The sequence below is a fragment of the Eleutherodactylus coqui genome, chromosome 11 (assembly GCF_035609145.1).
Source record: "Eleutherodactylus coqui strain aEleCoq1 chromosome 11, aEleCoq1.hap1, whole genome shotgun sequence".
Lineage (NCBI taxonomy): Eukaryota > Metazoa > Chordata > Amphibia > Anura > Eleutherodactylidae > Eleutherodactylus > Eleutherodactylus coqui.
The window spans coordinates 131,961,515-131,973,590 of NC_089847.1; the positions used below are offsets into that span (position 1 = coordinate 131,961,515).

The following is a 12,076-nucleotide window of genomic DNA, read 5'->3' on the forward strand; positions in this document are numbered from 1 at the left end:
GTCCAGACTCTTAGATAGAGACGATTCTTATTATTGCTTTATTATGTGAACATGTGGATAAGTTTTCATTTAAAGCAGCCATGTGACCCAGGATGGATCTAGCGCCATAAAAATATACTCACTCTTCAGGATTCCATTCTCACTTGTTCCGAGTCCTTGACCCTTTGTGGTCCATTCAGTGCAGGCAGTGGTGCTCTATAGCTCTATTTAGTTGGGAGGGTACATCGATGACTTAATTTTAAATGAACATGTCCTATTAGTAGCAGATTGATCCCTAAATGTGTCCATCTCAGAAAAGGTCAAAAGCTCCCACCATGTGACCTTCTGACAACGCACGCTTGAGTTTTCTAAAATACCCCAGGTTCTTCTTACCCTCATTTGCTGCTGTTTGCATTCGGTTTCACGATTACTCATTTTTCTGTTCTGCTGTTTACACTTTTTTAGGGAGGGGATGTGGCGAGCCTAGCATTCTGCCAGTTGTTCCCTGTTCTGACTTCCTTGCCCTTACTTTCCATGTTGCACTGCTCTGTCAGTGCTCCAATCAGCAGGGAGGCAGTATCTGAATGCCCACCCCTCTCCATTCCCAGGATGATCAGACATTTGGAGACATTCTGGCCAAATGGTTAGTAAATCCACTATAAAGTGTGTGTAATGTGTGCACAAACACACCCACAGTGTGCAACAGCAGTAGAGGCAGAGACTGTGGAGATCTATATCACAGTGTCTGCAGATCTGTCAGCCTGTGCAGGTGAACCACCTGTGAAGATACTATAGCCACAGGAGGAGAGGTTAACGTCCGAGTCCTTGTTACTAAGGAAGTTCTGTACCTAACAATAGAGAGTATACTGCAGAAATGCTGGAAGGGAGCCCCCTAGTGGCAGCTATTTTGAAAGTAATTTACCTTGGTAAAGCAACAACATTTTTAATGCAAGTATATTACAGAAATGATGAGACTAACACAAGCTAGTAGTTGTGCAGAAGTTGTCTGATATGTTAGTGTCCCTGTAATAACAGACTGAATTCCGGCTCTGTGTGTACTGCATATAAGATTTATTTACAGACCTTAACTGGGCAGTTATTACAAGATGACTGACGTACACGGGGTAACAAATACACAAAAAAGTGTTAAAATGAGTTAAAAAATAAAGTTTTACATTTGTTTCTTTCTAGACTCAGAGTCTGATGGAACGAGGAACCTTTATCTTACAAAGTACATTAAAAAAAAAAAGAAAAAAAAATCATATACAAAATAACACAAGTGTGCAAAGTGTCAGTCTCACGTGCGACCATTAAAAACAGAGTGATACAAAACGCTCACACACGTGGAGGGCAGGGAAAACCGATACAAACAGATAGCTCCTACTAAGCAGAGGCTTTCAAGTTTCTTGTATGTGGAGATTTAGAGTTTTTTGGCACTGTGCGGTGAAGATGACACCAATTCATGTGGTCGGAAATTAGTTCAAAAACACTTCCCCTTAAAATACAAGTCAGTCCCTGATTTGTCCTCTTCTGCCCCCCTTAGTTATATCTCTATCTGGGAGAGCCGAATGACCCCCAACATGGCCGCCATTACAGCTCCATTCCGGCCCATCACCTAACTTTCTGAGATAGAGATACAACTAAATCGAAGAGATTACTTTATAGGTAACTCATGGGGGTGGGGGATTTTTGGATTTTAGGGTGAAGTGGTGGTTGGGTTTGGTTCCTAGTAACCCCATACCTGCCGAGGTGAAACGTTTATGGCTATTTCTGCAGGGAGAAGGTAAATTTACACGTGACCAGAGACATAAGAAGATACAAAAAATTATTTATATACAGTACAAACTTTGTAATAGAAGATTGACATATTAACAGTTTAAAATCTAATTACTCCAGTCAAGAGAGAGAGAAAATATATCACAAGTGGTCATAAAGGACTTTGTCCTTTTTTTTCGGGGTGGGGGGAACCCCTAAACACACACAGGAAAGGAAAAAAAAGGGAGGGCTAAAAACCTTGTTTCATCTTCAGAGGAATGCATGTGGGGAGTCCAGTGACGGCATCTCACAATACTATGTACATGGCGGACTCTGAACGCTCCTTCATTGCGCCCTTCCTGTAGCTTTAAGTGCATGTGCTTTGCATACGATGTGTAGTGCATTTCTATCTATGTACAGTAAGGAGAGCTAGCCCCGCCCTCTGCGGCTCCACCCTCCTCGTAGTGGGTGCGTCACCCCGTCCTACGACGACGACCATAGAATAAGAGAATTTTAAGAAGCACTGCACTGCACTATAGCAACCATACAAGGCTAAAAATACTGCAAATGTCATCAATCAAGGGAGAAAAAAAACAAAACAAACTGTACAGGGTTCTGTAAACTGCTCGGCCTGAAGACTCAGACTTACCGCTTGCTCCGCCCCTAAACCCCTCTTTAAGTCCCCGTCGAAGTAAACATTTTTTTGGGAATGTTTTGTTTTAGCTGCATAAGAATGACTTGGTCTTTAAAATGCAAAAAAAAAAAAAAGAAATTTAAGATTCCAAAAACGTTGTCCTTTCCTTTTGCGGCGCTGACGCCGGGCGCCATAACTGTGCGAAAGCTATGACACCGCTCAGCCGCGGCAGAGGACGCTACAAGGTGGGGCTTTTTGCAGTCGACTAGAAGGAAGGGGCACTTAACCACAAAGCACAAAAATGACCAAAAAAACCCCCCAAATAGTCCTTCCTATAAAGATGTGATATGGCCGACGGCATCCCGGCTGCTTCCCAGCGTGGGCGGCGGTGCTCTAGGCGTCCGATATACAGCTCTGTATCTTGTCCATCCACTGCTGGGCACTTTGTGCATCCTGAGCGCAGAAATTGTACACTCGCTTGCTGGTTTTTACCTGGAAGGAGACGCAGTCAGACGTTAACGCGGCTTGTCGATCACCAAGAAATTAGTAGAAATTGCAATTTAAGCAAATATCCTGAAAAGTTGCTGCAAATAATAAGTCTTACTTTACCGTATATAGAAGGCGGAATCTCTAGGTGACCAAGTGATTATCGTTGAGATCTTTCTATACCTTAATTGGAGTCATCTGTGGGAAATTCAGTTGATTGGACATACAAGACCCTCCCCTGTCTATACAAGGTGTCACCGCTCACCATACATATCAAAGCCAAAATCAAGCCATCAACTCAGAGACAGGATTGTGTGGAGGCACAGAGCTGGAGAAGCTACAAAAACATTTCTGCTGCCCTGAAAGTTCCCAAGAGCCCAGCGGCCTCCATAATTCTTAGATGGAAAAAGTCTGGAACAACTAGGATTCTTCCTAACACTGGCTGAACCACCGAACTTAAGTCATCGGGGAAGAAGAGCCTTGGTGATATAGGTGACCAAGTATCCAATGGTCACTCTGGCTGAGCTCCAAAGATCCTGTGTGCAGATAGGAGAAACTTCCAGAAAGTCGATCATCACCGCAGTCTCCACCAATGCGGGCTTTACGACAGAACATCCAGAAAGAAGCCTCGTGAAAGCTTCCTGAAGTTCACCAAAAAGCACCTAAAGGACCCTCAGACTGCAAGAAACAGGTTTCTTTGGTCTGAACTTTTAAATTCTAAGTGTTCTGTGTGGAGGAAACTAGGCGCCGCTCATCACCTGCCCAATACCATCCCTACATTGAAGCCTGGTGGTGGAGCATCATGCTGGGGGAGGGGAGACCGGTCAGGGTAGATGGAAACTAGGTGCCGCTCATCGCCTGCCCAATACCAGCTCTACAGTGAATCCTGGTGGTGGGGCATCATGCAGGGGGAGGGGAGACCGGTCAGGGTTGATGAAAAGCCCAATGGAACAAAGTACAGAGATAATGAAAACCTGATTCAAAGCGCAAGAGACCTCAGACTGGGCAGAAGGGTCACCTTCCAACAGGACAATGACCCTAAGACCCCAGCCTAGACAAAACAGGAGGGGCTGAGGGACAACTCTTTGAATGTCCTTGAGTGACCCAGCCAGAGCCCTGAACCCAATGGAACATCTCTGGAGAGACCTGTATGTGATGTCTACAGACAGCCCCCATCCAACCTGACAGAGGACAGGAAATCCCCAATCCAGGGGTGCAAACCTTGCGGCATCATCCCCAAGAAGACTGGAGGCTGGAATCACTGCCAAAGGTGCTTTAACAAAGTACTGAGTAGAGGGTGTGAATACTTCCGTCAATGCAAGAGAGTAGCTTTTTGTTTTTAACAAACTTCCAGAGATTTCTCCCATTCTGTTACCTTTTTGTCATTATGGGGTACTGAGTGCAGAATGAGGAGCAAAGCAAGACCACAACATAACATGTAAAAAAACACGTGTGAGGGTCTGAAGACTCTCTGAGCCCACTGTATATTTCAGACAAGCGAGAACCTTCACCTTCACTTAGAGCCCACTAGAAAAAAAAACTAAACACGGAATGCTGGGAAATGTAGTTCAGTAGAACAGGAAGTAGCCAACTTTTCCTACTTGAAATGTAATAGAAATCCATCTCCTTGCAGACAGCAGTGGACGGTCTCCCTTACACAGGCGTTTTCAGCAACGTTGGCATGTGTTTTGACAACGTTTTCAACCAAGGAAACGTAGCCAGGGAAGCTGAAACATTTTTCATACTTGCTGGCATTGCCACCTGCGTTTAACGCTATAAAACCGCAGTACAAAGTTGTGCCGTGTTTTCAGCAATGCCGAGACCGCAGCCCATTCACTTCAATGGGAGACACAGCTGAAAATGGCCAAGAATAGAGTATGCAACGCTGTCAAAACGCAGATTGGAAACCCTGCGTGTTCAGCCTCCTGTGAGCCGCGTGTTTGTGTGAGCCGCGTGTTCAGCCTCGTGTGAGCCGCGTGTTCGTGTGAGCCGCGTGTTCAGCCTCGTGTGAGCCGCGTGTTCAGCCTCGTGTGAGCCGCGTGTTCGTGTGAGCCGCGTGTTCAGCCTCGTGTGAGCCGCGTGTTCGTGTGAGCCGCGTGTTCAGCCTCGTGTGAGCCGCGTGTTCGTGTGAGCCGCGTGTTCAGCCTCGTGTGAGCCGCGTGTTCAGCCTCGTGTGAGCCGCGTGTTCAGCCTCGTGTGAGCCGCGTGTTCAGCCTCGTGTGAGCCGCGTGTTCAGCCTCGTGTTCAGCCTCGTGTGAGCCGCGTGTTCAGCCTCGAGTGAGCCCCGCGTTCAGCCTCGAGTGAGCCCCGCGTTCAGCCTCGCGGTGAGCCGCGCGTTCAGCCTCGCGGTGAGCCGCGCGTTCAGCCTCGCGGTGAGCCGCGCGTTCAGCCTCGCGGTGAGCCGCGCGTTCAGCCTCGCGGTGAGCCGCGCGTTCAGCCTCGCGGTGAGCCGCGCGTTCAGCCTCGCGGTGAGCCGCGCGTTCAGCCTCGCGGTGAGCCGCGCGTTCAGCCTCGCGGTGAGCCGCGCGTTCAGCCTCGCGGTGAGCCGCGCGTTCAGCCTCGCGGTGAGCCGCGCGTTCAGCCTCGCGGTGAGCCCCGCGTTCAGCCTCGTGTGAGCCCCGCGTTCAGCCTCGTGTGAGCCCCGCGTTCAGCCTCGTGTGAGCCCCGCGTTCAGCCTCGTGTGAGCCCCGCGTTCAGCCTCGTGTGAGCCCCGCGTTCAGCCTCGTGTGAGCCGCGCGTTCAGCCTCGTGTGAGCCGCGCGTTCAGCCTCGTGTGAGCCCCGCGTTCAGCCTCGTGTGAGCCGCCCCAATGAAATGAATGGGAGCTGAAAACGCAGCGCAAAACGCTTTACAAAAACGCCTGTGTGAGGGAGGCCTAAGAAAAGATCCAGAACCCCCAGTGATACAGTTCTGGAATCATTTAAGTTAACCTCTTAGTGACCAACTATATGCTGTTATGCAGCAACTATTAAGGGGCTTTAAACCTGCATGCACGCCTTTTTATGTGCAGATTTAACCCAGCATGGGTCTCCTATGCCAGTAAGAGCTGCGTCTTGGCTGTCTACTGACAGCGAAGCTCCTGTTCTAATTGTTGGGTTGCAGAGAAACCTCCATCCTCAGCATTTAACCCATTCCATGCTGCAATTGTGACATGTAAGCGGGTGTCAGAGAGAGGGGTCTTCTGTTCACCCATCGGCACCCCACAATGTGATTGCAAGGTGCTGATGGGTCCCCATGACAGCCAGAGGCCTAATAAAAGCCTCCATGTTTGCCATGTTACTTATTGGACCTTGTCTCTGGGAGAGTCTAATAGACTGCAGTCGCCGGCATAGTGCAGTGCACTACATAGGTGATACAGTTTATTATGCTGGTGATAAAACAAACAAATCTTCTAATCCCCTTTAGGCCGCCTGTACACGGGCGGATTTGTATTGTGGAATCCACAGCATACACCTTCCATAGCATGCTATGGAAAAGGGATTCTTCCAGCACATGAGCGGAAACCAGTTGCCCCTTCTAAGATACTTCAGGAGGTGAGACTTCAGGGCCTTTGTAACATCTGTAATAAGTCCTAGTGTCCACGGATCTGGTGACAGGTTACCTAGAAATCACAAGTTAAGTCATGCATGTGTGAGAATGGTAAAAACGCTCTAGGAACCCGAATTCCTGCACCGGGCGCTCCAAGAATTCTACATATAGCACTGAGCATACAGAACCGGGACCTGTCATACGGTCACGAGACCCCTCAATGTGTATACAGCATTGTTTCTATAGTTACGGTTCTATTTCTGTTCTCTTCACGTTGGACGCTGATCTCATGGGCTGGAATTTTCAGACCCCACCCCACCATTACTATTCCCCCAGGTCCCAGCTGGCATCTGGAATGAAGCTATAACATGTCTGCATCCAGAAGGAATGTATTGCTTCATTCTATTATCTGCTTCTAATTAAACGGAAATGTTGTCTTTCGCTTTACATCGTTCTTGTTTCCGTACTAGAGCACTGTCTACCGTGAAGGTGTTTGTCACGGATGTCGACCGGGGAGGAAAAATAAAGATGTAATACAAAACTTTCAAACAGTTGCACGAATAGTAACGCACGGCCTGCGGAGAGTCCAAACCGCTAGTCCGCCTCTTCTATTGTGTCTCATGCGTTTACCTCCACACAGACCTTTATTCTGCTGTCCGCAGCGCATCACATTACAGGTACAGTGGTGATAAATACAGGAAATGATACCTAACCCCCCCAAAATGAACAGTGGGTACTATAGTAGTTCTATTTTCCTTCTAATAATAACATGCAATTTCTACAGAAGACACATGAACAGCTCTGTGTCCAGACGTTGAATGATGCCTCTCTCTCCCTCTATCCATGCAGGAAGTCAAAGCACAACCTCATCCATCAATCAGCTACATGTAAACAGAAGAAAGTCCTGCAGTCCTAGTCACCCCTACTTGGGTTTAGTATTAATGTATCCCTCTTCTCCACTTGAGGATCCCCTTTCTCTCATTCTGGTCAAACCCTGTGTTCACAAAAGTATTCTGCTGGGAAGGACTATGACTATTGCTTAAAGTGAAGTCCACCCCCAACGACAATGGGTACCGACACATTCCAGACAATGTGACATTACTTACCCTTTGTGGCAATACTTTGGTACAGCTCCGTGTCTCTACCAACATGCCAGAGCACCATGTCATACAGCACATAGGAGCAGAAAGTCTGCAAACTCCATTGGCTGGCACAACGTCCGAATCCCAATCCCATCAAGCGGGACAAACTAGAATGCGGTATCTGTACCCAACATGCCCATCATCCTCCCATCACTATCTGAAGCTCCTCCAGTAATGGACGCAAATCCCTCCACACATCTATGGGGATTTGGTGGAGAATAAAGCCACGGTGGGTTACTGCAGTCACTGAGGCCAAAGGGGCCAACACCGGACTGAAAAATGTGAATAAAATCCAATTGCATCACCTTCTGTGTGCAGCCCCATACCTCTGTCAACGCAGTACATTACAAGACGACCTGACTCATTAAAGGGATATTCTAGGACTTTTTCTAGTGCTGACCTATCCTTGGGATCGGTTGTCAATAGTAGATCAGCAGGGGCGCCACTTGGGATCTCGACCATTAGCTGATCCTGTTAGTGTAGCGCACCAGAAATAAGTGGGCAGACCAGAAATGCAATACACGACTTCATTCTCATCGAAATCAATTGGAGTATTGCCATCTGCTACAGTTCCAGCTCCGGTCAGAGCCAGAAGTTTAATAGAAGGCATCACCTTCATTCATTTCAGGGGATCAGCCGATTGGCAGAAATTCTGAGTGGTGATCCCCGCTGATCAACTATTGATGACCTATCCCAAGGATAAGCCATCCAGTAGTAAAAGTCCTGGAATACCACTTTAAGGAAGATGACTTACATCTTGAGAAAAATGAAGAGAGGAGAAATGGCAAAATGATGGACAGAGATCATTAAAGGGATCAGGATGACTGAGAAGACTAACTCCACAAGTCGAGAAGTAGCGCAGCAGCTCTGGTCATACGCTCCTTGTGTTGTGCAGTGGAGCTGTCAGGGCCGCTCCTGCCATCAATATTATAGCGCTTCTGTCTGTTGGTCACATGCTTTATATTTGTCAGTTCATGCCTATTTTCTCGGGGGTGATAATCGATCTGGGCTCCGGGTTTCCATTCTTATTTTCACCTCATGAAATTATGATTCTCAACAAAACATATGGAAAGTGCGTTATAATGTGGAGGAGCAAGAGAAGAAATGGAGAATTACAGGGATCGGGGTGTGAGTAATTAAAGCTGCAACTTTCTAATGGTGAAAATGTACTCAGACCAGCGCTTATACTAAAGACGGCCCGGGAGCGGAGTGCTATAAAGAAGAGCACGCCTGTTAATACACTTGGGCCTGTCTGGCTAGTATGTACAGCAGCTTCTGGCACAAATTATACAAAGGCCGCCTGCACACAGGCGGATGTCTGCCTCCGGGTTCTGCAGCAAATACCACCCATAACATGTTATGCAAAAGTGATTCTTCCTGCACACCGGCGGAAACCAATTGCAGTTTCCGCTCGGACAAAGAAATCGCAGCATGTATTTTCCTGCAGTTCCCGCACGGACGGCTTCTATTGAAGTCAATGGATGCTGTCCCACCAGCTGCCCGTCCGCAAATCCACTGGCCGCGGATTCCACGGGAAAAGCATCCTCAGTACAGAAGAGAAGAAAGAAGACAGGTACATGTGGTCAGGGCCGGAATCCGCTGCGGTAACCTGCAGGCAGAATCTGGCTCTGCCGTGTGCCCGTGGCCTAAATCGGATTGGTCCAGGGGGCTCCGCCCTTTCCCCTAAGCCCCACCTACCATTATAAGGTCTGAAAATGGCCCATAAGTCACACATTTATGCGCAAGCACAACGTGCATCAAAATGTGTGGCTTTTTCAGCCAGAAAACTGGCAAAGAATAATTTTTAAAGGGGTTGTACCAAGATTAACTTTTATCACCTTTCGACGAGATAGGTGATAAAAGTCTGATCAGTGGGGGTCTTACTGCTGAGACCCCCAACAATCCAAAGAATGGGGGTCCTGTGTCTCCCTTTTCTTGTAACTGCATTAATTTCAATGCAGCTGTCGGAAATAGCCGAGCGCTTGTGCTCCACTATCTCCAATCAATCTTCCCCTTACTGAGGGGGGTACAGTAAACCTACAGTGAAGGGGACGAGGAAAGCGGGGCGCCTGCTCTCAGCAGTGAGATACCCACTGATCCCATTTATCATCTATGTTGTCGATTGATGATAAAAGTTTATCTTGGTACAATCCCTTTAAATCTCCCCCTTTGTGTTTCTCACCATATACAAGATCTCCGCTGCTGGCAGTGAATGAGTACACACTTACATCCAGGAGCCGAAAACATCTAATCTTGACCAAGCCCTGCTCACACATCTTGGGGTCTGTTACAGTGTATCAGTGTAGACAATCCTCTGTAAGCTAAACACGTCAGCAGCACAAATCTCTCTCCTGTGTTGATGTTTGCTACAATGTATCCGTCTGGAGTCCTGCTTAGTTACAGTATTTCACAAATGATTGTTAAATACAATTATTCAGACACTGAAATTATCTTTTATCTCCCCATGAAAGAAGACATCCTTCCATATAATTACTCACATCAAAAAAAGCCCTGTCGCTGGCGTGCTTTGGCACTCCTATGGTTGGCGCAGCAGGCACCACCGTCTCCACGTCTGCGAGGTCTATGTGTCCCTTACAGCTGGCATCTTCCCCGGAGTCGTAGTATCGGAGCTGTAGGGATGGACGGAAAGTACAGTCAATAAAAGACATTGGATGCATGTATACCGCAAACCCCGAAGGCTTTGGAGAAAAGATCCAGGAACAGAAAGACTTCAGCTGCCAAGTTTCATTAGAGACCACTGAAATGACAAAACTGCAGTAAACTAGAGGAACATTGCACTTTACGACCACAGACAATAAACTGAAAACTTCACACGCAAAAAAGTGAGAAAATCATGTTTACGAGATTCCGGGCTCTTAACGATTGTAAGTTAATTTGCTTCCAGAACATGATTAGTGGATGACAGCATTGTAACCATCTGCACTCCTTAAAGGGGACCTGTCATGGGGGCCATGCTGCCTAAACCACCGACAGCATGAGCCCAGGGACAGGTATGTGCACAGGGGGTAAGTACGCCCTCCGCTGTGGGGCTTCAGAACAAACATTAAGGATGTTTAGAATCCTGTGGGCGACGACACACCAGGCTCTTCTTGCCCACAACATGTACAGTGACAGCTCTCGCCCTACTCATAAACAGTGAGACAGCTGTCACTCTATAAACGGGGGTGTCAAATCATTCTCACCAAAGGCCACATCAGCATTATGGTTGCCTGTTTATAAGGGATCATTAATGAAAAAGGTTTGGTACCATATTAGCCAGTGGAGGACTTAAATAGTCCTCGATAAAACCATAAAACCTACCCAACTTTACCAGTGGACTATAAGTATTTATTCATTTCTCTACTCATCCTGTTGTGGTATACTTTTAAGTGCCTTGTCATAAGTATTTGTGTATATATGCATGCCGCTTCAGATTCATTTCATTAAGCCTGAGGAAGGTTCTTGAGAGGTCCAAAAGCTGGCAATAACATCATGTATTTTTGTTAGCCATCAATAGGTATCTCATCTACGAGATTACTTGGTTTCTCTTTGCTGGGAGCAATCACATTAAGGCATCATTCACACAGGCGTATTCACGCTTCGCATTACACATACTTTTTTCACGCTAATAATCAGACAAGAACATTTACTTGCTCCAAGGACAGAGCAAGTGGGGAGTTTGGGGAAAGGGGACAACTTTATAATCGGTGGGGGTCTAATCACTGGGACCCCCGCGATCCCCAGAACAGGGGTCTGGTCGTTGCCATAGTGAATGGAGCAGAGATTGCACAGATGCACCGCTGCTCTATTCACTTCAATGACCGCATCGGAGAGTGCTAAAGTGCTTTGACTCAGTAATCTTCGGCACGGTCATTGAAGTGAATAGAGTGGCGGGGCAACTGCGTGACCTCCAGTCCATTCACTTGGGAACCCACCGGACCCCATTCTCGGGATCAGTGGAGGTCCCAGCAGTCGGTTTCTCACTGATCGCAAAGTTATGCAGGGTCTGTAGAGATCCAAGATCTCGGGATGGATGTGGGTCCCAGCAGTCAGGTGCGCACTGAACATAAAGCTATTCCCTGTCCTGTGAGCAGAGGAGAACTTTAGATTTTGGTGCAAACAATTTTCTAGATGCAATGGTTAGACGCTGCAGCTACGAGGTGATACGGATTCCAGTGGAGGGGCACTTGTCGCAGCCAAATACAATACCATGGTTAATATTTTTATTGTCCCCCTCTTACCTGGTGCTTGGTGACGTCAAGTACAAACCAACGTGGCTTCCAGCCCTTAAGTAGTGCTCCTCTCTTATACAAGACACCTTCAAATGACCTGCACAGGGTGAAGAGACGTAGTGCAGTTAATTAGTATGTGACGTGAATGTATCACTAACCAGTTAATCACACACAGCCATATTCCAAACATTGACTCTCGGAACAAGTCAAAGGTTCCATAATAATACTGCAGTCTTAAAGGGGTTGTTCGGACTTTTACCACTGATTATGTATCCTCAGGACGGGTTATCAATAGCCGATTGGCGAGGGTCCACTGCTTGG

The 12,076-nt window shown here is 47.3% G+C and overlaps 1 protein-coding gene across 4 annotated transcripts in view; it reads right to left on the minus strand.

Moving 5' to 3' along the window:
• Nucleotides 1-1,027: 1,027 nt before the first annotated feature.
• The window catches only part of SBF2 (SET binding factor 2), a 300,830-nt gene continuing 289,781 nt past the window's right edge, over nucleotides 1,028-12,076 (minus strand). For all 4 annotated transcript variants that reach the window (XM_066583539.1, XM_066583538.1, XM_066583537.1 and 1 more), the window contains 3 exons: nucleotides 11,765-11,852; nucleotides 10,022-10,153; nucleotides 1,028-2,860 (listed from right to left, as the gene is read on the minus strand). In XM_066583539.1, the coding sequence (XP_066439636.1) occupies nucleotides 2,762-2,860; nucleotides 10,022-10,153; nucleotides 11,765-11,852 (319 nt within the window). In that variant the 3' untranslated portion in view covers nucleotides 1,028-2,761. The remainder of the gene's footprint in view (nucleotides 2,861-10,021; nucleotides 10,154-11,764; nucleotides 11,853-12,076) is intronic.